This window comes from Hypanus sabinus, chromosome 27, assembly GCF_030144855.1.
Source record: "Hypanus sabinus isolate sHypSab1 chromosome 27, sHypSab1.hap1, whole genome shotgun sequence".
In the NCBI taxonomy this organism is placed as follows: domain Eukaryota; kingdom Metazoa; phylum Chordata; class Chondrichthyes; order Myliobatiformes; family Dasyatidae; genus Hypanus; species Hypanus sabinus.
The window spans coordinates 28,609,189-28,636,469 of NC_082732.1; the positions used below are offsets into that span (position 1 = coordinate 28,609,189).

At 42.0% G+C, this 27,281-nt stretch overlaps 1 protein-coding gene across 6 annotated transcripts in view; it reads left to right on the forward strand.

The window, feature by feature from the left end:
• The first annotated feature begins 2,245 nt into the window (after positions 1–2,245).
• The window catches only part of LOC132382169 (paired box protein Pax-7), a 145,410-nt gene continuing 120,374 nt past the window's right edge, over positions 2,246–27,281 (forward strand). For 2 of the 6 annotated variants that reach the window (XM_059952101.1, XM_059952102.1), the window contains exons 1-4: positions 2,246–2,330; positions 3,860–4,095; positions 5,098–5,238; positions 6,156–6,288. In XM_059952101.1, coding sequence (XP_059808084.1) covers positions 2,246–2,330; positions 3,860–4,095; positions 5,098–5,238; positions 6,156–6,288 — 595 coding nt within the window. Of the gene's footprint in view, positions 2,331–3,859; positions 4,096–5,097; positions 5,239–6,155; positions 6,289–14,114; positions 14,121–27,281 lie in introns of all 6 variants that reach the window. The other 4 variants (XM_059952105.1, XM_059952104.1, XM_059952106.1 and 1 more) reach the window with 3 other exon arrangements.

Sequence of the window (27,281 nt, forward strand, 5' to 3'; positions counted from 1 at the left end):
ATCAGTGACATTTGGTAAAGTAGCCATAACAGAACACATTTCATAAAGGGATCATCGATTGGTTCCTGGCACCAGTGATCAGTATTGTATTACATTAGAACAATTAGCATGCTTGGGAGATCCGCCATCGAGGGGAAATTAAATCAGAAACTTTTGTGACTCATTTTGGTGATTCTCACAACAAGGTTCTATTTGTGTGCGGGGTGCTTGTGTGGAAAAGATTGGTCTCTGTGCAAGTTGCGTAAATTTGAATACATGTGTGTGCGCGGTCTACGCTCAGGGTCACAATTGTGAAGGGCGAGTATGGATGGGCATGATGTGTGTGTGTCCTAGCACACTTGTGCGTTCAATGTGTGTGTATATATTCAGAGAAGGTGTATTTTAGGTAAGTGCGTGGATGTGTGTACACGTGTGTGTGCGTGTGGATAAATCTATGTGTCCCTATTTCAAAACGTGCAGATGTATGCATGCGTAAAAATTGTATATTGGGCTGTGTCTGCATTAGTGCTGTGTGTGTGCTGTGATTGCTTGTCTAAATGCACGGAAGATATAAGTTAGTGTATATGTTGAAGAGAATGTGCGTGTGGACGTGTATGGGAGTTTGTGTTTGTGGGACTCTGTGTCTCTGCGGGTGCGTGGGGAGATGATTAAGAGCGTTGATTGAATGAGTGTGTGCGTAGGTGTGGGTGTTATGTGTACATCGGAGAAAACACTGTATTTTCAGTCATGTGTCTTTGGAAAGGAGATAACGTCACGGATTTTTCAGAATAAGGGTGTTCTTTTACAAATCCATCAGAAAGGTTCAAGACTTGAAAACACAGACCTTCTGCAGCGAGACCTGCGCTCTATAAACTGTGCAGAAAGCAGGGCAAATGCTCGCCCCTTCGCTGTCAGGATATCAGCATAAACAGCTGATTTAAACAGAATGAATTTACTTTTTCCTCTCACCGTTTCCCCGGTGTGGATTAACAAATTTTACCAACAATAATTAAAACCTTTGGAGGGAAAGACTCCGGTAATGTGGTCAGATCAATTTTAAAACGCGTCGGCGGGGTGGGGGTAAACTGGCTACTGTTAAGGCAAAATGACCTAACCCGGGGGAGGACAGTTCTATTATTGGGGAAATGGAAGAAAGGGTGAATGTAACAGATTCAGGCCTGAAAGCACGTCCGCTTATCGTTACACGTTACACCTTTGCTTTACACCTTCAAGTGTACAATACTTCCAAGATATGTTTGTTCTGTGTAACCTTCCCGAAATCTGAGGAGCATATTGACATTCGTTCAGTTTCTGCCGTTGCACCCGCTGCACTGTAGATTCTGTGTGTGGTGGGGTGGGGGGGGGGTATCCGAATCTGTCAGTAATGGTGTTCGTATACACGATTTGTTCAGAGACAGCCAGCAACACCACGGCTGTGGACTCTGGACATTTCACTTTTGAATCGACATTTGTCCGTCTGAGTACTGGAGAGTCAAATCAAGCGTTGTCTGTTACCAAGAGTCCCAAACATTTCACCACCTAAAGTTCGGTTACTGATGCTGTTTCTGTCTGTGGTTCTCGCTGGTAAGAAGGCAGGGCGAGATATTTCTATTTGGTAAAACATCTTTTAGCGCCGATTTCTGACTGTGGGTTGATGTGTTATTTTGATATAAATTTGCTTTAATAAAACATCTGTTTGATTGATAACGAGGCAGCGAAAGAGCGTGGTCGGCCCGGAGACTCCCCCCCGTCATTGGCGCGTTCACTTGTCAGTGTGTTCATTCCCTCCTCGTGAATAAAAGAATCCGCCCGAGCCTATCAGAGTCTAAACCCTTCTCCTCCTCCACACTGCGCCGAACTTGGGCGCCTGAACATCTCACAGCTTCCTGGAGACTTTTAACAGTTTCAAAACTCTCTACCAAAGGGCATTAAAAAGGGGGGTGTGGGTTTAGAATTAGCACCCCTCAAGAAAGCCCTGTTGGGAAGGGGATTTCTACATTAGAAGTACTGTTCTCCTCAAATCCTCCATCAGTTTTCTACCCCTCATCTCACTTTCCTAAGAAACTTTTTTTTCCTCTCTCCGGAAGATCAGAGCGAGGCGAGGCTATCGGCGGAGGCACTTGCGGGGCACTGGGAGGGAACCGCTCCATTCACCCCGTCTGTTGGACTTCGTGAATCGCTCATTATTATTTTTGCAAATTTCTCCTTTTGCCCACTCCCGCCCTCCCCTCGCCACGATACTGTTAATTTCGGTACCGATTCTAGAATGACATCTTTAACCGGGACAGTACCGCGGATGATGCGCCCGAGCCCAAGTCAGAACTACAGCAGGGCCGGATTTCCTTTAGAAGGTATGTCTCGCCTGATCAACCGTGTATCTGAATGTAATGAAATAAATTAGAATATATCAGGGGGTTGTACAAACAGTAAGGATATAAACGTGGATTCCTGTTTTTCTTTGTTAAATGTCCGTTCGGAGTAAATAACTTGGGATAAATGTAACATTTGCTTAACTGTGTTCAGAAAAAGTTGGTTTATTTTCCCCTGGCGAAATACCCCTTTGTGATGCACCTGTGTTAACATAAGGCCTTGAATTAATTGGCACTGGGCATTTATTGCTAATTCTGGTTTTGTTATAATGTTTCCGAGCACGTGCAGCCTTGCACAGAGTCGGTGTAGGGTTTGGGGTGGAATTTATTTAGTTACTTCTTTTGCCTCGTACATTTCGTGATTAAGGAGAAATTCGTGAAACCCCACAAGCCACGCATGCCGCAAAACACACAAGCTTGGTGGATTTAATGAAGAGCACCATTCAGCACACTGGAGTGAAGAATAGTCAGGAGAGGGATAAGGGGGATTACACCAATATTTGAACAACATGACTGGGAATAATGAGTGGAGAAAGTGTTTCAATTTCTAGTGTCTGTCGAGTGCAGAAATCAGCCACTTGGAGATGTTTGGGAGGAATGAGTTGTGCCCTCGCTAACCGCATGTGTTGGTCATCATTACTTTAAATTAGCAATGCCTGATTCAGATTAAGAAATAAAGAGCTCCAATCTGTAGGCTGGTGCGGCAACACGAGCTCCCGATCAGCTTCTGTGTATTTTTACTCGGTCTCGCCTTTTATCCATTAAATACAACTAACACACTTCATTTAATAAGCAAACCTTTCATAGAAAACGAATTTATTAAGCCGATTTCGTTAGCCCAGTTCAACCTTTAACTGGAAAATAACACATTTCAATGAAGAGAGGTCGCCCTGATTTGTAATGAGGGAATGTGTTAAATTAGAATTATTCTCAGTTCTATAGCAAGGTTTTTTAATTCTTCAAGGCCGGATATCCTTAGTTCTGTTTAAAAAGTTGGAAGTTTAATTGCATTATTCTGATTACATTTCCAGCCTGCGTATCTACAACAACGTTAATCTCCTCTGGAGTTAGTGACAATTTCAGCTAAAGCTTAGCTCTGTACTTTTCCCCTAATAGGAGAAAGGCTATATTACGATTTATTTTCAAATTTATTTCTTAAAACAAAAGTAAGATATGGGTATTTCTTTAACTTCGTACAGCCGAGTCTGGAGCCGAGCCAGTAACACACACCTGTTTGAAAAGCTGCATTCATCCGTTCTACAATTATCACAATCTTGGGGGCAGATGGAGATTCCAGGAGACTTCAGGGGAAATAAGATCTCCTAATTAAACTGCTCGTGTGAAATAAAGGCATAACAGAAACAGATCACTATTGGGAAGTTTTAAATCTCAGCTTCTTATATTAGCCCAGTTCCAGATATCTTTTACTCACAGACTGTTGTATAGGCCGGTTCATGTTTAACTCTTGATTTTCTCCATTTTTTTCTCTCTCTCTTTCTGTTTATAAATAGTGTCGACGCCTCTGGGTCAGGGGAGAGTTAATCAGCTGGGCGGAGTGTTTATAAACGGCAGACCCCTACCGAACCATATTCGACACAAAATTGTGGAAATGGCCCATCACGGTATCCGGCCTTGTGTTATTTCCAGGCAGTTGCGAGTCTCTCACGGCTGCGTTTCCAAAATCTTGTGCCGCTATCAAGAGACTGGCTCAATCCGGCCTGGGGCTATTGGAGGCAGCAAGCCCAGGGTGAGTGGAGGAAATAGCGGGGGGCGAGGAGGCTCTCCGGCCATTCCAGTTGATGGGCCAGAGCAGCAAGCAATGCATATCCGAGACAGGCGGTGATAAATCCTCACGCCATTCCCAACCCGCGCAAATACAACTTCCCTCCGAAGTTTCACTTTCCAATCTCCTGCATTTTCCCTCATGCTTGCCCATTCATCCAGGCCCAGTGCCGGAGGTGTGGTGGTGGTTGTCGCTACTGTGAATGGTATAAGTAGAAGAAAAATAAGTTAATTTCTTAAAAATCGCGAAACAAATAACCCACTGCAGAAACCCGTGCACGCCCAGTGTGGATTCCACGCTTGCTGGTAAACTGTAATCATTTGTCTCTAAACCACAGCAACCATGCTCCAAAATTCGCAAGAAATAAACTTTCCTTGAAGTTATTGTTGCAGTTTTCTTCTCCCCCCTAACCAGCGGATATTCTATCAAGTTGGTAATTAACTTAAAAGAGTGAGAGTCTCGGCTGCTGGCGTTTGACACACCGGCAGGGACAGCTTTCTCATCCTTCACAAGGACAGACAGGGTCATTCAGAATAAAACTGGGCAGGAGCGGCGGTGAGATCAGAGTGAACTGAACTGCAATTCGACACTGGGTTTCAGTTCAAACCTGAAATCACAATAGTCCACAAATCTGTAGGACCGAAGCCATTGTGGTCAATAAAATTATATTTAATTTAAAGAAATTCACAGTTCTGCGCAAGTTAAATACACGACCGTGAATAACTTCCTCCCTATGCTTTCTCACGCAGTTAGATAAGACATGTAGTGATTCTCAATAGAGAGATGTAATTATTGGAATGGAAACAAACATGATATTTAAACTTATTTTGACAACTTGTTAACCAAGAATGGAAATGTAATGATTTAGTTACTTTGTGATTCACGTCAAATAAATTAAAAGTTTTTTTTGTTTCTGTGTCTCTATTTCCCTGTGTCTGTGTCTATGCGTCCTTTCCCCCCTTAAAGCAGGTAGCAACGCCTGATGTGGAAAAGAAGATCGAGGAATACAAGAGAGAAAACCCGGGGATGTTTAGTTGGGAGATCAGGGATAAGCTGCTCAAAGATGGGATTTGCGACAGAAGCACTGTACCTTCAGGTGAGGGCAACTTGTAGCTGCCGCTACCTGGGCGCTGTAGGCAGACTCAAACTCCCATGGCTGAGCTCGGCACTCCACGTTAGAGAGATTGGCTTGAAGAAGGAGATGGCCGAACCCACCCATGGCATAAGTTGCAGTTACTGAAGCCCGGGTTTCATTGGGGGTTGAAGTAATTCTCACTTGATCTTCACAAAGTCTACATCCCCGAAAATTCCCATGCACAATTCGAATGTTCTTTTAAAAAGTATACAACCACACCTCCGTCGTGGTGAACTGAACGTTCTATTTCAGATTAACTGAAGTTGCAGGTCGGTTTAATGAGGAGTCCAACTGCCCTGCGTTAGAGTTTTGTGTAATGGATGGGACTGGAATGGTTTTGTTTGTACTGCCTTGTCTATTGCCAAACTTCATTTTTGCAGCATTTCTTCGTGATCATTTTTCTTCCCTGTGGCTGGGCTAGAGCTGTTGGTTTCGCCGATCATGCCGTCAGTCGGGGGTCCATCCCGATTGGTATTCCTATCAATGGCATGACTCGAAATTTACATGTTCAGAGAGTCTGGGAATAGAGAGGGATTATTACAGTTATGGACAATTCCCGAGGTTTACCTCTCAGCACAAACTTCTCAGATTTTTTGTTGTTTTTTTTAAAAAAAGAAATTTATAACTATCTGGAAAAACCATTATTGGTAGGAGAGATCGAATGTACCAACAATTAATTTTAATAAAACATTGTAAATGCTATCAAATTACATCAGAAGTTTTAAATCCTAAATTATTAAATTGTTGCCTTTAATGGCCAGGAGACATGTAAAGAATCGGCTTAGATTAAATGAGTTATTTAAGGTTTACGGGTCAGGGATTCCACACTCCTGAAACATACTGCCGATTTTCCAAGTTTCCTTCTCCTTATTTTTCCCTTTTATTTTTGAAAGTGAGTTCCATCAGTCGGGTGTTAAGAGCCAAGTTTGGAAAGAGAGATGATGACGAAGAAATGGAGAAGAAAGAGGAAGAAGGGGGCAGAAAGACTAAACATAGTATTGATGGAATCCTCGGGGAGAAAGGTAACATTAGCACTTGCTTGCAGTTGGGTTCGTCTTGTGTAAGCTGGAGAGATGCTGGGGTGGGGGTGTTGCTGAGGTTTTCTTTGCGTTTCACAGAATTTTGGCTTCTTGGTAAAAGATAAAATGATTACATTGTGTGTGTGTGTGTACGTTTGGATTTAAAAATAGGGAACTGCTGTCTGGCTTTACACGGCAGATCAGTGGCCTGTACCTGCCCCCGTTAGCATCCCTGCGCTCGTCACTCAGCGATGGGGATTTAGCTCGGGGTTGGCTTCATACGAAGTCGTTTCTCTGCCTATTGCTGATTCACTCAAACATACATGATCGATCTGGGAAGAAATGCTTGTACGACCCCCACGTTTTAGCTTCTATTCCATAGAATATGTTTACATAGCATGTGTAGTAAAGCAAAAGACCGCACGCTGCTCTCGGTGAAATTGGGAATTGTTTTGTTATTTTTGTCTGTTACCGGGTTTTGAAAATCTTTCTGTGGACGTGGCTGAATAAATTGTCCAAAATGGGGAAACTCTCAACCCATCAGAAGGCTCCGAGTGCAGAACGCATTGGGTGGAGAAAGTCAGAATATGCTGCAGTCCTCTTTGGCAGGACGAACCATCAATTATTCATTCCAGACTGTGATGGAAAGTATTGTTGGTGCTTAAATTAATTTGTGTTGTGGACAGATCGTTCTCCAGGTTTCTTAAACGGTCCCTTGAAACCACGGCTGACAGTTGCCCGCTTTGCCAATCAGTAACAATTAGGAAGGGAGATCGGGGCGACCGGCTGATGAAAGGCGAGGAGATGGAACATTTACTCTGCTCTGATGAGCAAGGGGACAGAAAGAGGAGGGGTGGGGGGTGTAAAGCAGACTCCATCAGTTTGTTAGGAAATAAACTGCAACGTTCCGGGAATCAATGTGGGGGTGGGAGGGGGAACCAGAAAAGTTACGAACCTGCACTTATATCGCATTGCTTCTTGGTGAAATCAGAAATAAATGGATTGTCACGATTTTTATGTAAATAATCGAATATTTGCCTTTGGTTTCATGCATGCGGTTGTTTTTGTTAGTGAAATGTGGTCTCTGAGTAAATGGCGCCCCTCACACAAGGGTCTGACGCCGCTTCTCGCTCTATATTATTTGACGTATTACATGCAAAGTTCCTATAAGTTAAATCAACTGCTTTATTCTTTAAGTGTTGACGGGGTGAAACCGGTACGCTGACTTGTGTACCAATTCGTAACTATTCGTGGCGAAACTTTGGGGGGGAAAAAAAAGATTGCTTATTATTTTTAATTCCTTGGGGCGCTCGGGAATATTTAAATCAACATTTGCCCTTTCTTTTAAAAAAAAGGACAAAAAACTGTCAAACGAGATGTTCAAACATTTCTACTGGATTTGACAAAGGGGTTTCTCCAAGACGGACTCATTTCCAGACTTGGAGATGAACTTGAGCACAAAGACCAGTGAGTCCATTGAAAATGTTTTAAAAGCTGAAATACAAAAGCGAACAGAGCCGAAAAGAGAGAGGGAGAGAGAAAGAGAAAGACAGCAGCCTGTTCTAAGGCGGACAGAGTCCGACATTCTCATTCAAAAAATCTGCGAGAGGGGAAAAAAATATCAGGACAAAAGAGCGAGGGAGGAAATAATGGAGAAAGGGATTCACATGAATAATGCAAACCCTCCCCGCTGTTAAGAGTTTGGTAATAATATTGGGAAAGAATAACTGGCTGAAGGTACAAAACGATTTAAAAAAAACATTTAGAAACAGTCAATATTCATTTGGGAAGCAGATTCCATGCAGTTTGCCCCCCGTCTGCTTCTGAATCCAACCATTCAATGAAATGTTTAAATATTTAAATCAATTATAAAATAAAAACCTTTACTATATCGCAGTCAGATAAAAAGGAAACGAAGAAGTGTTTTTTCGTTTACTTTTAAATCTGTTCTGAGTTAGTCAGGGATTCCATTGTTTCAGCAAGTTTCATTAAACCCGGTCTTTGATATTTCTTTAAAAACTATCAACTTCGTCTCGTTTTTAAAATCTGACGTTTCTATTGTATGTATTCTGCTCTGCAACCCTCATTGCCAGCCTTCCACCCCTTAACAATGTATAAATATAAATCAAATCTCAGCTGAACAAAGTCTGGAAAACATTCGGAATGTTAAAATTTTGCAATTTTAAGATTTTACTAAGTTTTTAAACCATTATAAACATCACGAAAAAGATAATGTTTTATAAATCTAGTTCCAACCAAGAAGCACTGTGAAATATTCATGCATTTATGTTTTACTTGTAGATCCAGATTAATTTAGCTCAACGTGCAAATTTTTCATCGTTAAAAAATAATTAGTCGTCGATTTGGCAAAGCCAACTTAAAAAAAACTTTTAATTCTTTTAATGGTTTCCTAAGTTTCAGTTAGGTTTTTAAGAGAGGGATACATTTCTGTTCAATTTTATTCAATTTATATATAACTATCAACTGAACTCGACTAAACTCCTGACTCTTAATATTATAATATGTTTAAAAATGTTGAAACATTTGAAAAAGCGAGCGCCGCGTGCTGCCGTTTTACAATCAGCCTTTAAATAGAAGCCCGAGTTCCCGCTGGGTAACAGCGAAAAGACCGATTGTTTCTCTAAGAGGCCTAGGTAACGTGATCGTGTTTATATTTGTAAATAAGTTTTAAGTGGAAGTGTTAAAAAGACATCTGTAAAACTTTTTAACCTTCTAAACTGTCTAGTGGGAGCACTGATATGATCTTTTAAAGAGCATATTTGCTTTGTTCGAACAATTTGTCTCGTGGGATTCAGCATTTTTTACTCGTATTTACCGCTTTAAAATAGATTTTTGTTTTTGAAATGCTTAAGATATCAAAATGCGGGCGTCCGGTGACCTCCGTTGGTCAACGGCCGTAGACATTAATACCCTCAGAATATGCCGACCACCACCCCACCCCCACCCCACCCTCCCCCAATCATCGATAATCATCGGTTCCAATCTGAGTATTACTACATACAACTTTTTAAAAAGAGGAATTTAATAAGACATTTTGTGTAATGCTCAGTCTTCGATACTTGCCATAGTACAAGTTGGTTAGAAAGTGTCAATGGACAGCTTTGTCTCTTTAAGCGATTTGTTTTGTATAATTATTTATATTTTCCAGAACGACAGGAAACCCAAACATATCTCAAGTTAATTTGTGTCTTTACTGCGGTAACTCGGGGCCGAGGCTCTAATGCCCTCACTCCTTTTTTAAGCATAGATTTCGCTGGATTGTTCTTTCCCTCTCATCTCTCTGACATTTAATAATGTTAAGGCTTATTAAAGAAAGTAATGAAAACGGCGCTGTGTGAATGAGGGGCTGTGTTTCCGATGAGTGTAATAGCTCCTAGCCATGGTTAGAAGTGTATTTAGCCCCAATCAGCCACTGTGGGGACTTTTAAGCGCAACGTTATGTTGAAGGGTTTTAAGGCAGATTAAATTGAGCCCTTTTATTTCTTGCACTTTCATCTTTAAACGCTTCGCTCTCTGTAGCTCCAGGCACCAATTCGCCAGATTTCAGTTCATTTTTATAGTCCGAGAAATTTTATAAATGTATATACTATTTTAGAACATATTTAGCATTTTGTCACATGCCCCTTCAACCTCGTGCTGACAACAATCGTCCAGTGCAGGAAATCAATGTTGGAACGTTTAACTATGTGACATATTGAAATTAAACTATATATCTGAAAAGGAAATGGTTAACAATGAAATAATTGAGAGACAATGAATGGCAATGGGAGATAAGGTTCATCTGCTGACTTCTAACCGGTTTCACAGAGTGGTGTGTGCTGAAAGTTGTTTGTATGTGCTTTTTTTGCGTTGGGGTAGGGGTAGCATTTTTTTTTTGCTTCAACGTCCCTCCCCAAAGTACAATTTCTGCAATTATCGGCTCCCAAAAAAAAGTCTTAGATAGATTTTTACATAATCGGGGAAACGGCAAACAGTGGGGACAATATAACGAAAACACGCGGAGTGATTTCTATACAGTGAAATATCTCTTAATATGTTTGTAATCTGTGTGACACGGGGCAGGTAGAAATGCTGATGACGATTACGAAAATGCAACACAATGAATGCATGAATATAATTATAAATGGGAGATTGATAGATTCGGGAGAACTACATTGGGTGGCATGTCAAAGCTGAACAAAAATGGCGAGCAAGTAGAGTTTTAACGTAAACTGACCAAACGTAGCTTTAAAAAAAAGATTTGGAAAACACGAATGGACGATGGGTCGGTCTGATAGTATAATTAATGCGTGGGGACCGCAGAGATGGGCGTTTGGGGATTCCAGCTGAGAAGTTTCGAATCATTGACTGGATGATTGCTTTTGGTGAGGTTTGTTCATGTGTTCGCTGCATAGCCGTATGTCCTGGAGTGGGGAGGTGGTGATTTTTTTTAAAAGGGATCGTGTAAACATTTAGACAAGCCAGTTGCATCTGGTTGCGCAGGGTGAGACCGCATAACCGAGGCGCAATTGCCCTGTTCACGGCAACGTGTCATGTAATTTGGACCAAAAGAGATGTGATTAAAATACAGGTGACACCCACTGAAGTGATTTTGGGGCGGGGGGGGGGTGTTTAGCTCGTGGAGGTGTTTTCTTCGTGTGTGTGTGTGTGTGTGTGTAGCATGCGAGGATCGCCTATCCAGTTACCTAACCAGCATTCTGTATCGGGGAAAGAGGCGATAGTCGGTACTTGAAGACTGGAGGGTCACCTGGAAGTTGCAAATGTAATCAAACAGAAAGCAGGGAGGATTTCTATGATTGCAAGGGGAAATCAGCTGAAATAATAGAGGCCAGGAAGAGATAGAAGAATGTCAAATTATCTGAGGATGCAACTCATTGTAATGTGCATATTCAATTAAAGGAAAGGATATACCGAGCACACGAATAACACTTGCCAGAGAGAGCGGAGACAAATAAGGCGTATCACTGAGATAGTAATTACTAAAGCAAATACTAGCGCGGAGTGCTTTACTAGTCGGGGTTTACATAAATAAACACGCGAGTAGGCGAGCGAGAACGCAAGTTGATGACAGTAAACCGAAGTGGTCCAAGTTCAACGAACTGGAAAAAGAGAATGGGGAAACGATTTAGGGAGAGAGATCGGACTCGAAGAGGATGAAGTGACGGAAAACGTGAGAGGTGGGGAACCAGGACTTGGGGAAAGAGAGAATGATGCTCTTTTTGGATGTTGAGGGCCGACAGCGAGAGACATCAGAGCAAAGGAACTCGAAACCATTAATACGATTTAAATCAGAGTAATTGAAAGTAAGGATGTAAAAGGGGTAGAAAAGTGTAGAGAAAGGAATACAGAAAGAAAGGGAGAGAGAATAATTTGCCAGACTGAGTTAGGAAATTGAGTATGTTTTAATATTTTGCATGAGTTTAACTATCTTCGATTCATGTGTCAGAAGTGAGAAAGCATAACGAAGAAAGAGGATGAGAGAATGCGATAGGGCTGCACTTCAAACGAATTCATCCCACACCAGGAAAGAGTGAGAGAGAGAGATTTAGCTCAAATATGGCAACGTTATTTAGATATTAATAACACATTTTCCCGAGGCATCAGCAGTCCATACATCTCCACTTTCTCCCAGCTATTTGGCTGCAGGAATTGAGCGAGATACAAATGTTAGGCAGAGATAACACAATCAGCACAGCTCGGTCCTATAGCAGCATCACTGCATTAAACCAGGATTAACCTCCCCTTTCCCATCAATGCTTTCCCTCTTACCCCTTCTACATTTCATTGCAATTTACATGGAAAGGATTTTAAAGAGCATATAGGAACCAGCACCTAAAGCTGAAAGGTCTTTGGGACGGAGCAAAACTCTAAATCCCCTCTCAAATGTATGAAATAATAACAAAAAGTGACCCAGCAATTCAATCCGTTGGTGAAATTCCATCCAATGTTGATTGTAAGAGTCACTGTTCGGAATTTACGTTGAAGAATTTTTTTTAAAAAAAAAGCATGCCCCTTACCCATAATCCTTTAGTGTTGAAGGATTGGGGAAACAAAGTTGGCAATCGTGCAGGGGGTATAATATCCAATCACTGTATTGACTTCATCCCAAACTTTATCCGAAAGTAGAGCGTTACTGATAAATCGATTTGAATCGATGTTAGAATTAGTGAAATTTAGGGTGAGAGTCTTGATATTAGCTGGCGAGAATGGTATGATATTCCAGATAGAAGACAAACCTCAAGCTGGGAATCCCCCAACGAGAGAACTCAACCCTGAGATTCACCTACACTGTGGGAGCTTCATCGTGAACATATCAATAAATCATCCCACGTCCACGGGTCAGGGCTAAGGGACTAGGTCCGTCTCGATGTCATAAACACAGGATACTCTGCAGATGATGCTCATCTTGAGCAACGCACGCAAAGTGCAGGAGAAACCCAGCAGGTCAGACAGCATCTATGGTGGGGAATAAAGAGAAGACGTTTCGGGCTGAGACCCTTCATCAGGAGTCTGGAATTCCGAAACGTCCCTTCACAAATGCTGCCTGGCCTGCTGGGTTCCTCCAATTGGATGTTAGCTGGAAACCTGAGATTGAAGACTGCAGATATCGGGCGTCGCATTCACGTGGTTTAATAAGATTGACAGATAGAGTAACTTTAATTCCACGTATATCAACAGGTTGCTTTATTGAAATGCACCGCTGAGTACATTAGGAGACTGTCGTTCATATTTAAACTTGGAATTGAAAACCATATTCCAAGGACGGAGCCTCGCCGCTATAATTACGCAGCCTTCTAGTCTTATAGGTAGCCAAGAAAATATAGTCCATACACTCGGGACTGGCGTGCGCCCAACCCAAAACACAGGCCCACTCTAGTCATAACAAACAAGGAAAGAGAGAAAACATCTAAACGTACCTTAGAAAGCCGCCTGCCAGCCACTATTGTTGAGTATCAGGGAAGGCTGATTATGTTGTGTTTGGAGAAATATTTAATAAGGGTAGATATGCCAGCTCCGATTGTGAGCGCTTTGTAAAGGAACACTTTGGGTCATAACCCCAGAGCAGATTAGGTTTCAAACTCCGCTTACAGAATCGTGACAAAAAAAAAATAAAATTGGATGTCATCTCAGTGCGAATTTATAAAGTCGTTTGTCATCTGAGGGAAAAGCATAGAATAAGCCTTTTGAAAGGGTTATTAATACACAATTATTTCCAAGTGCTCGGTTGACCTCTGAACTTCTGTCGGCAAGAAACGGGACGGATTGTCGGGTGTGTTGTTTAAGGGAGGAAAGCTAGGTAAGGAAAAGTACGAGACCGAGTCAGGAAATTGAGAAGCTTATTTCCTTTGATCCCTTTCGCCTTTGCTTATCGGGAACATTTATGGTGACACTTCAACAAAGGGAGTTCATCATATTACAGTCTCACTATGCTTCGGTGCAGGGCTCCCGGTTTCAACTAATTAAAGAGAGTCTGCATTGGGGACAGGCTAGATCTCAGCGCACACATTACTCCCTCGAATGAATGGAGATTGCGGGCTATTTCGCAGAAAGGGAGATCACGGTGAGGATATGGAAAAAGTCCATGCTAATATTCCAAAATGTACGGAATAAATCTTGTCCCTCACTATAGTCTTTTTGTTGTTGATAAAGTAATTCCTTATCGGGATTTGCCCACACAAGTGTAAAGTTAACCTTGGATTTTATTTGCAAGATGCTTAGTGGTTCCGAGCGGTATCCGTGAGGGTCGCCCAGTTGGCAGGTCTTACAGTGAAGACGCAAGAACACGTGGATGGTCTAAGCTCCTTTAGCACCAGGTGTGAGTGAGTTCAACTCGATCTAAAGTGAACTAGGGGTAGGCGTTGGTTGGCCTTAGTTTGGGGAACTCTGGCCAGGCGGAGAATTCTTCCTTTAGTCAGGATATCCCTGAGGATTTTAGCCCTGCCTGCACTGCCCACTCTCCTTACCCATTGAAGTTGGGGCGTTCGGTCTAATCAGAATAAAAAGTTGCAAAGGCTTGGCACCGCACAGTCCAATACTCGTCCGGGCTTAAAGCCCAGAGATAGATTGCCACTGAGAACAACACAACAAATGTCGCCAAAAACCTTTTTTCCATCATTCTTTCCACCCGACCCTTCTCCTCCATCCCCCTGTCCACTTCCCTACTCACCTCAGTCTCTCCAACTCTACTCACCTCCCTCGAACTCCACCCTACTTCCTCTAGCTCCACCCTACCTCTTTCCTTTAGCCCATCTCCCACCTTCCACCACAAACCCGTCATTCATTCAACCCACAGTCCAGGATTTATTCTTTGAACATCAGAATTGTGTCGACCTGCTGCTGCGACCGAGTCTCGTCACCTTAACCCACGGTTAATATGATGAGATGAGAAGACTGGAACCCATTCGATGCAATCAGCAAAGGAAGAGCATTGTTGGATAATTGTAGAATAAATCTCCCCGATTAACTATGTGTCTAAGGAATTATGTAAGTTTTTTTTAATCACTGGTCTGAACTATCAACGCTCACAGGTCACCTATATTACGATGGGTTGGATATGGAGCTGAGCTCCCTCTACCCTGGTCCCATCAAACACTTCCAGGTCTTTACACTGTCCTGCGGAATAAAGCTTTTTCTGGACAATCCCGCCAAACAGGGACAAGGAAAGATGGGGAGAAAGGGTGACGGACAGAGCAAAGCTCCCTTCACCCTCTCCCATCGAAGTACTTCTCAAATCAGAGTGACCAGTATGATGTTCTGGAAGAAGTTAAAGTGCGATTTCTCTGAACTAAATTGGTACCATTTTAGCAGCAAAATTTGTGCTGTGGTTTGCCAATACGTAGTCTATTCATCTTGTTTAACATGAGACAAGTATAACTCGTAATCTCAGTTCTGGATATCTATTCATATCAATCGGTTCGAACAACGGGCGGCCTTGGTCAGTTTCAGACAACAGAATAGAGAAAGGGGCAGATACTACCCGCTACTAAATCTGACGAAGGTTCAGTAAATTGATAGCAAACGGAGGTTACATTAGTTTAATCTCTTGGTAAATTCTGTGTCAAGTCCAAAGGATTAGTTTAGGAAAAAGGTCAACTCAATGCACTCGTATCAATTACAAGGACTGTCTGTAGCCAACGTTTCAAGATAGGAGAGATGCGTCAGTGATAAGTTGAAATATATGTCAGTGACTGTGTGTGTATATATCACTGACTGAAGTTCCTCTCAGCCAAAGTTAAAACATAAGAAGTTACCATCTGCTCCCGCAGACAGTTTTTTTTAATCAACTGGTGTGTGGCCCACTTGATTTCTTGTCAGTTGACCCAGCGGTGAGACGAGCTGATTCATGTGGCAAGGCGTCACGGATATTCACGACAGAGTCTCAGTTGAGGAGTTGCCCGAAGTCTTCCTTCCATTCACCGCTCAGAGAATCGGCTCTGAAAAAAGTGGCTGTAGATATGTGGGACATAGGAAACTTTGACAATACTGAAGAATTCATACGCGTCATAATTACCAATGAATTGCTGGATGTCTCATACTCTTTACATTCACAGTCTGTTCGTTAGGTTATGAGTTTACGGCCTTGACATTCTGTTGTCTCAGTGCTGTGTCTTATCCCTTGTGGTCAAGTGGAGATTGCAATCTGGGAATGAATGTTAAATTAGCTCCTAGATTTCCTGTAGGAAGAAGTACTGACGAAGGGTCGCGGCCCGAAACATCGACAGCGCTTCTCCCTATAGATGCTGCCCGGCCTGCTGCGTTCCACCAGCGTTTTGTGTGTGTTGTTTGAATTTCCAGCATCTGCAGATTTCCTCGTGTTTGCGTTCCTAGATTTCCTGATTGGTTGGTGCAGAGCACCGTTGGTTTCCGTTAGTGAGACCTGGAGTCTCTCCCAGATGCTAACCATGATTGATCAATGCATTTCAGATTATATGAATACTCTGCAGCTCCAATTGGCTGAAAATCATCACGTTATATTTCATATGTTGTCTGAGATGAGCCATCTTCGAGAGGTTCACAGAGCTTTCGACATTGATTTGCTTGTCGCAATATTTCTTTGGGGCAGTTGTTTTAGTGCCCTCATCTTGAGAGTCATAGAACACTACAGCACAGAAACGGGCCTTTCGGCCCATCTAGTCTCTGCCGAGCCATTAACCAGCCTAGTCCCACCGATCTGGACTCAGATCATAGCACTCCATTCCCTTCCCATCTGTGAAGGACCAGGGTAAGCATAAAATGAGGAGAGCAGGTAAAAGTGAAAAAATAGGGGTTTTATTTACCCAAAATGTTTACAAACTCAACAGAATCCAAACCTGAATCAGCTAAACAAAACAGAATTTGGTTACAACAACATAGTAAATACTCCTCAAACCAAGAGACACCACTCATCTCCTCACCGCGGATTTATATTCGATGCTGGCCAGTCCATAGTAAACTGCAGGGGAGGAAAAACATTCCTCTCCTTAAAAAGATACGGCATAAATGAAGCAGCTCCAGAGAACACCACCCTGGCTGTAGCAGAAAGGCACAATTAAATTATCCAGCCCCATCGACTGAGGCCGGTGTAATGCAACAGCTCAGTCGTTTGCCAGATTGTCAGGAGGATGGTCGACTACAGGACACTTTAATATGCCCGGTTGATGGTGCGGCTGGTAACAGCAGCCGCCACCCCATCCATGGACCTATCTAAATTCACCACTTGCACTGGCAGCTCGTACCACACTCATCAACTTTTGAGTGAAAAAGTTCCCCCTCTTACTCGTCTTAAACATTTTACCTTGCATTTACCCTACCTAAACCTTTTAAACTCTTTCAAATCTCCTCTCAATTTTCTACGTTCTAGGGAATAAAGTCCTAACCTATTCAACCTTTTCCCACAACTCAAGGCCTCAAGTCCCAGCAACATCCTTGAAAAATTTCTCTGCACTCTTTCAATCTTTATATCTTTCCTGTAGGTAGGTGATTAAAACTGCACACGCAATAATCCAAATTAAGCCTCACCAACGTTTTGTGCAACTTCAACATAGCATTACAACTCTTTTACTCAATACATTGACTTATGAAGTAACAGAAGCTTTCTTTACAACCCTATCCACTTGTGACACCACTTACAAGGAATTATAGATCTGTATTCCCAGAACCCTCTGATCTACCACACACCTCAGTGCCCTACTGCTCACCACTCACTGTGTAATACCTACTCTGGTATGTCGTCCCAAATTATAACACCTCATCGTTGTCTGCATTAAATTCCATATGCCATTTTCCACGTACTTTTCCAGCTGATCCAGATCCCACTGCAAGCTTTAATGGTTTTCCTTACTCTATACTAGCCCCCCAGTCATGGTGTCATCCTCAAATTTGCATCCAGCTCATTGATATAGAGGACAAACAGCAATAGACCCAACACCAATCCCTGCAGCACACCATTACTTACAGGCCACCGGTCAGAGAGGCCACTATTTACCTACCGCTTTTTGACTTCTCATGCAAGCCAATGTCTAATCCAGTTTTTCTACCTCAAAAACTGAACCTTCTTGACCAACCTTCCTTGCAGAGCTTTGCTAAAGTCCATGTAAAGAACATCCATTGCCTTGCTTTCATCAACCTTCTTGGTAACTTCCTCAAAAAACTCATAAGATTGGTTAGACATGACCTGCCCTGCATAAAGCCATGTTGACTATTCCGAATCAGCCCTTGTCTATCCAAATACTTGCATATCCAGTCCCTCAGAATATCTTCCAATAACTTGTCCACTACTAATGTCAGGCTCACCAGTCTATAATTTCCTGGGTTACTCTTAGTTTCTTTTTAAACAATGGAAGAATATTAGCTATCCTCCAATATTTCAGCACTTCATCCATGCCTAAGTATGTTTTAAACATCTCTGCTAGGGCCCTTGTGATTTCTGCACTTGCCTCTCACAAGGTCTGAGGGAATATCTCGTCAGGTCTTGACAAGGTGTGGGATTTGTCCACCTTAGATCAGTTCTGGGAAGACAAGGATGTGCCCAAGGACCTCAGTTGATGGAATTGAGCCATTCCTCAAGGAAGACAGACCAGACCTTGATGGTGAAGGTCATCTTTCCCCTCTTTACATCAGCACAACCGTTGGCCAAGGGATTAAAGATTCAATGCTCTAAACTCAGCACAAAATTCATAGAGAGTTCAGTAGTGATCCCTGCGTCCGAGACATGGACTATTAACAACAGGCACCTCAAATCACCAGAGAAGTACCATCCATATTGTCTCTACAAAATTCTCCAAAGCCATTAGCAGTATAATTGATCTGGTGCCCACATCCTCTCCCACGACATTATCCCCAGTATGGAGGATTAATTATATCAATCCATATTGTTATTATGACTAACACTGGACTCCCAGCTCAGGCTGTTCTATTGTAAATTCTGTCAAGCGAGGGGCTACCAAGTGGACAGAGGAAATTATTCATATGTATTCTCCTTGAAGTTTCATGACATCCTCACTAACTTGTGGAAACACTGACTAAGCAAAAATGAGATGGATAATCGTAGATGGCATTAAAAACCTCAAGTCCACAAAAGCTCAGAGTAAATGGTGGAAGGATTGAGTCCTCTCCCAAACAACCCATCACCTGCTCCACCAACTGGAATGAGTATCTCCTGCCTCATCTCTGGCAGAGTCTACAGGTCCCACCGTGGGAAGAACACACAGCAGTGGTGTGGAATCCAAGTCATCCTCAACCCTGTGGGAGAAGGAAAGCGTGTATGACTTAGAGGATATGTGTATGCTGGTGTCTGTATACGTTGGTAGGGGAACATGTGTTTATCTGTGCATAAGTGTGTAATTTTGGAGATTGTGTGTATGGCACTGAGTTCCTCCTCAATGACACTCAATATTCCTGTGTCGTTCAGAGTACCCAGTACCTCAGGCATGCAAGGGTCTATCAGAGTGACTGCTGAGAATTTATTTCATATTGTCTAACCGAGACCTCCCTCCTAAATTAGATATATATAAAATAAGTGTCAAGAAATGCAGCTCTGGATCCTCAGATCTATAAACTAGACACTGTGAAACCCACCAGGTATGGGACAATTTCATGAAATTATCCGCTAGTGTCTCTGCCATCTCATGCTTGATGCCGATTCAAGTGCATAGATAGAATTAAATAATTCTGTCCACCAGCCAGTTTCAGCCACTCTGCACTGATTACTGCAAGTGAATACATGTGGGACACATCTTCTGGATTACACTTCAGACTCCTAAAAACTCCCAGAAAACATTTTCGACTTTAGAAAAAGAAAGAATTGGAAAACTTTACAGTGAGGAAAACATTGCAGAGTTATGGGATGGAGTAGGTGTGTGTGGTGGTAATTGGACAGTGTTTTCACAACCCAGAACATGCTCTTCCCCCATAATTTATCATTGTAAGATTGTCCAATCTTCAAATGCTGAAAACTCAAAAGGCAATGCAAAATGACTGGTCTGTCATTGGAGTATGTACGAATTTTTGTCCGTGAAATTTAAATAAGGTTTCAGTAATGTCTATTCTTATTGATAGCATAGTCCCATATGGTAAGGGTTTCTGTTCAAGATCTTCCATTGCATGATTCCCTGGACACAACCCCTGCTGGTACACCCAAGAGTGATGCAAGTTTTAAAATGGATGCGAGACAGTGGAGCATTGGTGGCCACAGCTGTGTGAAGTGAAGGATCTGAGCTATCAGCAAAACTCTTCTGCACCACTGCCCTACATTCCCTTTGATTTCAAAATGGTGTGGGAGAGGGTGGGTGTTGGACTAAGATGGAAGGTCCTTAAAATTTATGCATGACAATAAAATAGCAGAATCCCCACTGGTAAGTTTAATGAAGCGACTGGTGTTGAAGTCCAGAGAATAGTTGTTTCTGATGTAATCATGTAGTAACAGAACAAACTAAACTGTTCTAGCTGCTTCTCTTTCTCTCCCTTATAAGACACAGGAGCAGAATCGGACCACTCGGCCCGTCAGGTCTACTCTGCCATTTCATCATGGTTGATTGATCTTCCCTCTCAGCTCCATTTTTCTGCCTTCTCCTTGTAACCTTTGACCTCCTGATTAATCAAGAAACTACCAACCTCCACTTTAAATATAACAAATGACTTGGCCTCCACAACCATCTGTGGCAATGAATTCCACAGATTTACCACCCTCTGGCTAAAGAAATTCCTCCTCACCTCTGTTCTAAATTGCCGTCCCTCTATTCTGAGGCTCTGCCCTCTGGTCCTAGACTCACCCACTATAGGAAACATCCTCTCCACATTCCACATCCACTCTATCTAGGCCTTTCAATTTAAAGCAGGCTTCAGTGTGGATTTTCCCCCCTCCCCCCACCTCATTCTTCTAAACTCTGGCAAGTACAGGCCCAGAGCCATTATACATTAACCCTTTCATTCCCAGAATCATTCTAGTAAACCTCTGGATTCTCTCCAACACCTGCACATCTTTTCTTAGATAAGAGGCCCAAAGCTGCTCACAATGTTCCAAATGTGGTCTGCCCAATGCTTTATAAAACCCCAGCATTACATCCTTACTCTCGGAATTCCCGTCCTCTCGGAATGACTGCTCACATTGCATTTGCCTTCCTTACCAGCGACTCATGCAGGTTGACCTTTAGGGAATCCTGCATAAGACCAAGCCCCTTTGCCCCTCCGATTTTTTGGAAATAGTCGATGCCTTTATTTCTTCTACCACACATCAGCTTCTCTTAAAATAGTCTACCAATATTAGTTCATTCCAAAACCATCAACACTACTGTGATCTCTGCCCACTAAACTCCGCTGTATTTACTATATGATCTCTTTGCTGCACTCAGAACTACTCTCACGATACCGCTGCACACATATTTCTCACAATACTCAAAATGGCATAATATTTAATTTACTAGAGTAGTAGCCAAAATCCACCCCAGCAGCTGGGGACTGTAAATCAAAATGTAAAATCAATCTGGAGGGGTTTTTTTTAAGTAAAAAAAAAATAGCTTATCTCACTACTGAGATGTCAAGAAAAAACATCTGGTTCACTGTTTCTGTTCAGGGAAGGAAATCAGCTGTTCTTACCCAATTTGGCCAGTGTTTGACTCCAGACCCACCAACCAGGTTGACTCTTACTTGCTACCCATTTCAAGGCAATTAGAAATGGACATAAATATCCTCTGAATGGGACCCATTCCACCTCCAAAACTGCTCCACTTACTGCTCCGTTGGTGCTGTCAACATCGAAATCAGAACAGTATAGGTCCTTTAGCGCACAATGTTGTGCCGATCATTTTAATCTACTCCATGGTCAGTCTCACCCTTCCTTCCTACAAAGACTGTAATCATCCAGCTTTCTTTCATCTGTATGCCTATCTGAGTGCCTAATGTATCAGCTTTTACCATCACCCCTAGGAGTGCAATTCAAGCACTTACCAATTTCTGTGTAAAAACACACTCACACACTCTCTCACACTCTCTCACACACACACACACACACACACACACACACACACACACACACACACACACACACACACACACTCCCTCCCTGCCTCTGACATCTTTCCTAAACTTTCTCCCACATACCTTAAAAGTATGTCCTCTGGTATTAGCCATTGGTGCCCTTGAAAAAAGACACTGGCTGCCCACTGTGTCTATGCCTCTTATAATTTCCTCCTTCACGCCAAAGAAAAAAGCCTTTTACTCAACCTTTCAAAATAGGGAATGCAGATTACTATTGTAATCTGTATTCCCTCATTGTCTGAAGTTTCACTACTCCTGTGGTGTGGATGCTCACACTACACCCTGAGGTATCCTTCACTCACTGTCCTTCCTACAATATAAACTGCTCCCTCAATGTTTCTCCATATAACCATAGACACTTTCCAATTATAGAAGGGCATAATTCAGCCCATTGTCTCTGGACCAGTCAAAAAGAACTATTTAGACTAATCTCCAATTTTGTCACAAAGTGCACTGGCAACAGCTGAACCCAGGTGTGGAGGAATGTCACACTCCCAGGTAGAGACAGAAATAAGAGTCTGTACATAGGAATTCCAACTGAACATTGGTGACTTGACCAAGCAACACTGCAAGACAAATCTATCTCAGAACAAGGACCCCTCAATAAGCACTAGTCAGGAGTCCACTTCAAATAATCACAGGATGTAGAAAACCCATGCCAGTTAAAATAAATTTGACAAGATTAAACAGAAAGCTTAATGACTCTAGTTAAGACAAAAGTTAACAAATACAGGTGCACTAGAAATCTCGGAGCCCAAACTCTACACTTGGCTGCAGAGGCCCAGAAGGCTCATGATAATTCTTGCACCAGGCATGAAGTTCAATGGTTTTTCAACATGTCTCGTTATTTTCTGTGATTATAACACTACATGCTGTCCTCCCATTGTATTGCTGTACTCTACTGTCACTGTACAGAATTATATGGTGACATAGTTATGTTACTGCACCAAGAATCAGAGTTCACATCCCATCCTGGCAGCTGGGATTTTAAAGTCCAATATTAAATAAAAGTGATGTTTAAAACAACAGGTAGTTTCAGTACTGGCCTGTCAAATAACCCTTTGCAGATCACTGATCCCCTTCAGGCAAAGTATAGGTTGTCCTCTTTTACCTGAAAGTGACTCTAGGATCACCAATGTGATTGGCTCTTAAGTTCAGAGCAATTGATAATGGCTAATAAACATCCTATGAAGTAAAACCTCATATTGATGTGCCTGCAACTATCCTAATGCAGCATTGCTTACTAGTTAACAAAGTTCAAAGTAAATGTATTAAGAAAGTATGTATATACTATATAAAATATATCTATATTTCTATATCTTTACACAAAATATATTCAGTACATATGCTAATATTCATTTTCCTGTGGGCATTCACAGTAGAACAAATATATACAATGGAATTAATAAAAAGCTATATCATCTATAGTTTCTATAGTTACATTAACTATTCTCTCAATACTATTCTCAACACCACTTCCTGATGATAATCACAGAATGATGGAGGTCCTTTCACCCCATCAGTTTGTATAAGAACCAACCAAGAGCCCCATTCTCTGACACCATAGTTCTGCAAATTATTTCTTAAAAGTTTTTATCCACTTCACTCGTGAATACTGCAAGCAAACTGAATTCCACTACAACCTTTGGAAGCACAATTCAGCACCTGGCCACTTGTTGCGTGAAACTAATTTTTCCACAAGTCTTCTTTGGTTCTGTTTCTAATGACCTTTATTTATGATCCTTAGCTTTTTACTACTTTACCCATACAGACAATTTCTTTTTTTTAACCTTCTGTGTCCATTCCCCACATCATTTTATTCACTATCCATTCTCCTCACAATTCCTCTGTTCTAATGAGAACAACCCTCTCTATCCAGATAATCAAAATCCCTCGTTGGAATCAGTTAAGTCCTTGAGGACATTATTGCCTTGTGGACGCTACAGTGACCCAACTCGTAAAGCTCCTTCTTGTAGATCCAGTGGGTTCAAATTGATCTCCGGTACTGTGTGCCTGGAATGTATCCATTCAGCTTCTGATTCCCCCACTCAACCCCCTCCCCAGATAAGTTTAATTTACCACTGCAAATTGTCCTTGTAGAATATGGGGGAAGATAATGAGGATGTGGGGAAAATAGAACGGGATTTAACTTGCATTAGCCCAAATGGGCATGAAATTACCTACATGGATTTAATGGGCTAAAGGACCATTTCTGTGCTGTATGTCTCTATGTTGCTAAAGCCTCAACACATTTTTAAAGCTGGACATAGTTCTCTTGTTGTGTTTGAACCAGTTTCATAAAATTTCTTCAAGCCTTTTCAATCTTCTGTGCCCCTTCAAACAAACTATTCACATGTAGCCCCAGATCCCTGGGTTCTTGTATCCTATTAGGAATTGTGGCCTCTATTTTATATTGTATCTTCTCATTTCACTTCTCAAAATTTAGCAATTCACCGTTCTTAACATTAAGTTGTATTTACCACTTATCCATTACCAGACCTGCTTGTACACATGGCCTTGAAGTTTATTGCTGTCCTCCTCACAGTACCTTTTATCCACAGGTTTTGTGTCATTTGGATATTTGTAAACTGTAACCTGTGTACCCAAGTCCAACTCATTATCAGAAGGATGTGAAAGCTTTAGAGAGGATGCAGAAGAGATTTTTTCAGGATGCTGCCTGGACTAAAGATCATGTCTTATGAGGATAGGATCAGCAAGTTAGGAGTTTTTTTTTTCCTTTGGAGCAAAAGAGGATGAGAGATGACTTGATAAGGGTTGTATAAAATGAAAAGAGGCATAGATCTAGAGGTAACCAAAGAATCTTTCCCAGGGCCAAAGTGGTCAATATGTGGGGACATAACTTGAAGATGATTGGGGGAAAGTATAGGTGCGATGTCAGAGATTTTTTTTTACACTGCGTGTGGTGGATGCATGGAATATCCTGCCAGATGTGGGCAGGGCAATTAATAAACTGTTAGACAGGCCCCTGGATGATAGGAAAATGAAGGGCTTTGTAGAAAGTTCAAATCTTTAAGATACGTTTAGAAAAGCCATGTCCTTTTACTGACCACTAGACATCTCCACTGTAACTTTCCCGCCTGTCTAAGAAACAACCTTTCAATATTACTCTTCCTGTTATTGAACCAATTTTTGATGCGTGCTACTGCAGTCCTTTTTGTCCCATAAGCTTCAATCTTGATGACAAGCCTATTCTGTGGCATTCAATTTTACATCCATTTAGAAGCCCTCATACAACACACCAACAACATTTCTCTCAGCAACCCTCTCTTTTGCTTCATCAAAGAATGCTATTAAGTTAATTAAACATGATATGCCTTGAATTCATGCGTGCTGGCTTTCTCTATCAATCCACAGTTGATTAAGTGATTGTCGATGATAATTGTTTCCAGAACTTTACCTACACCAAGGTTAAACTGGCTGGTCAATAGTTGCTGTTTCCCTTCAGCAAGGTTGTAATTTTGGGAATGTTCTATGACTCAGCCTGAATCTAGAGGCATTTGTAATGTTATGGCCAAGGCATAATCATGGCATCAGATCTAAATATTTTAAAAAGCTGCAGTCAATGAAGGGAGCTCCAGTGGAATTATCTGATGCAATGCAGGGAGATGCAATGCAGGGAGAAGCAACTTGCAGGGCACCAATGCGACAGTGCATATTTTTCCGTTGCTGTCTCATTCCCAGACCACGTACGATTGACACCCTCCAATACTGCAGTACACACAGCTCCTTCAGCATTGCAGCAGTAGTGAGAAGGGAGTAGAGCATTTTAGAAGAATTAGTGCTTGCAGTGGTAAGGGGAATGAAGTGTACTGGTACTGGAATAGTACTGAAGGAAGGAATATTATGGACGCAACAAGTATTACAGCGCTGCAGGAGTTGTAAGCTGCATTCACAGCTCATTCAATACTGCTCCACTCACTCATCCCTCAACTCTGCCGTGCTCTCTTGCCACTGCTACTCTGATGCATAGATTCTAGGTTCTCAATAACTTCTTGAGTGGTCTGGAGCCAGAGATTCCTAGGTAGGGATTTTTTTTTTCATGGAGACTTTGAGTATGTTTCATGAATCTTTTCTACTGTCCACAGGGTCATCCCTCCCTGTGACAAGGCTCAGAACAAACCACCTGTTACATGATGGGCCGACCCAATCTATAACTGAGACCTCAGTCCCGGGAGAGGGTACCTTTTCCTTACAGTGAATTTAGAGGATTTTCCAGCATCTTTTGAGTGCCTTAGGGTGTCTGCTGCAGGTAGTCCAGATCTTGGAAGCTGAAAGCAGAGCAGTGTTTGTTTCTTAATGCCACAGTTATGGCAAATAGTCTTTGGGGCTGCACTCCTTAACTCAGTTCTGTGTGCTGTAACCACCATAATATCTCCCCTTCAGGCAGGACTCGCACAAGAAGCCAGGAGCAGGAATAGACCACCTGCACCTCCGTTCGATGTGATCATGGCTGATCTTCCCTAGGCCTCATCTATGTTTCTGTGCCATTTCCACTCAATACTTTGATCCTTAAAAGATGCACCTACCTCCTCCTCAAATATCTCCAATGATCCATCCCCCAGAAAAGAGAAATTCCAGAAGGTCACCACCCTCAGTGAGAACAGCTTCCTATCACACCACAGTTTTCAGTGCCCCTAATGTACCACATCTCCTCATTCAATATTCACCCACTGGCAGAAAACTTCTATCAAGTTCTCTCTCCCTCTCTCCTTGTTGTTATAGAATGCTCAAAGTCAAAGTAGATGTATTATCAAAGTACATATATGTCACCCTGGGATTCATTTTCTTGCAGGCAGTGGAACAAAGAAACACAATAGAATACCTCACTCCTAATGAAAAATTACATACAAAACAAAGACTAACAAGCAACTGATAAGAGGTATATGCCACTAAACTTAAATGAAAGCACAACCCAGAAAAAGGAAGAAATTATCACTATAGAAGAAAAGGTTAGCCAATGGAAGAGCAAGGTCCTCCATGGAAGAAATCCCCAAGATCTGAGCAGACTAGATGTTGACAAGAAAGCCTCAAATGCCTGGCTCAGAGTTGGAAAACTCTTCCCAGAAACAGAGGGTTTCCTTGTGACAATGCAGCGGCAGCTGGTTAACACAAAAATACATAATAAAAGACCAACAAATTCAATACGATAAATGCAGAAAATGTCAATGCAACATCCTACAGGATCCTGCAGCAGTTTAACTCACTCTAATTATTTACTCTAGCACAACCAAGTGGCAAACGTCATTCACCAAATTCGTGCTTTAAAATACAAACTGATAAAAAACACCTTACCTCACTATAAATACAAGCTCAATCCAGTTTTAGAGTCCTACAAATTATATTATGATAGATCCATTATTACGGATAGGACAATCCATAATGACCATCCAGTTATAATATTACAGGCTAGACAGGCAAGAACAACTTACTTGATAGATCTA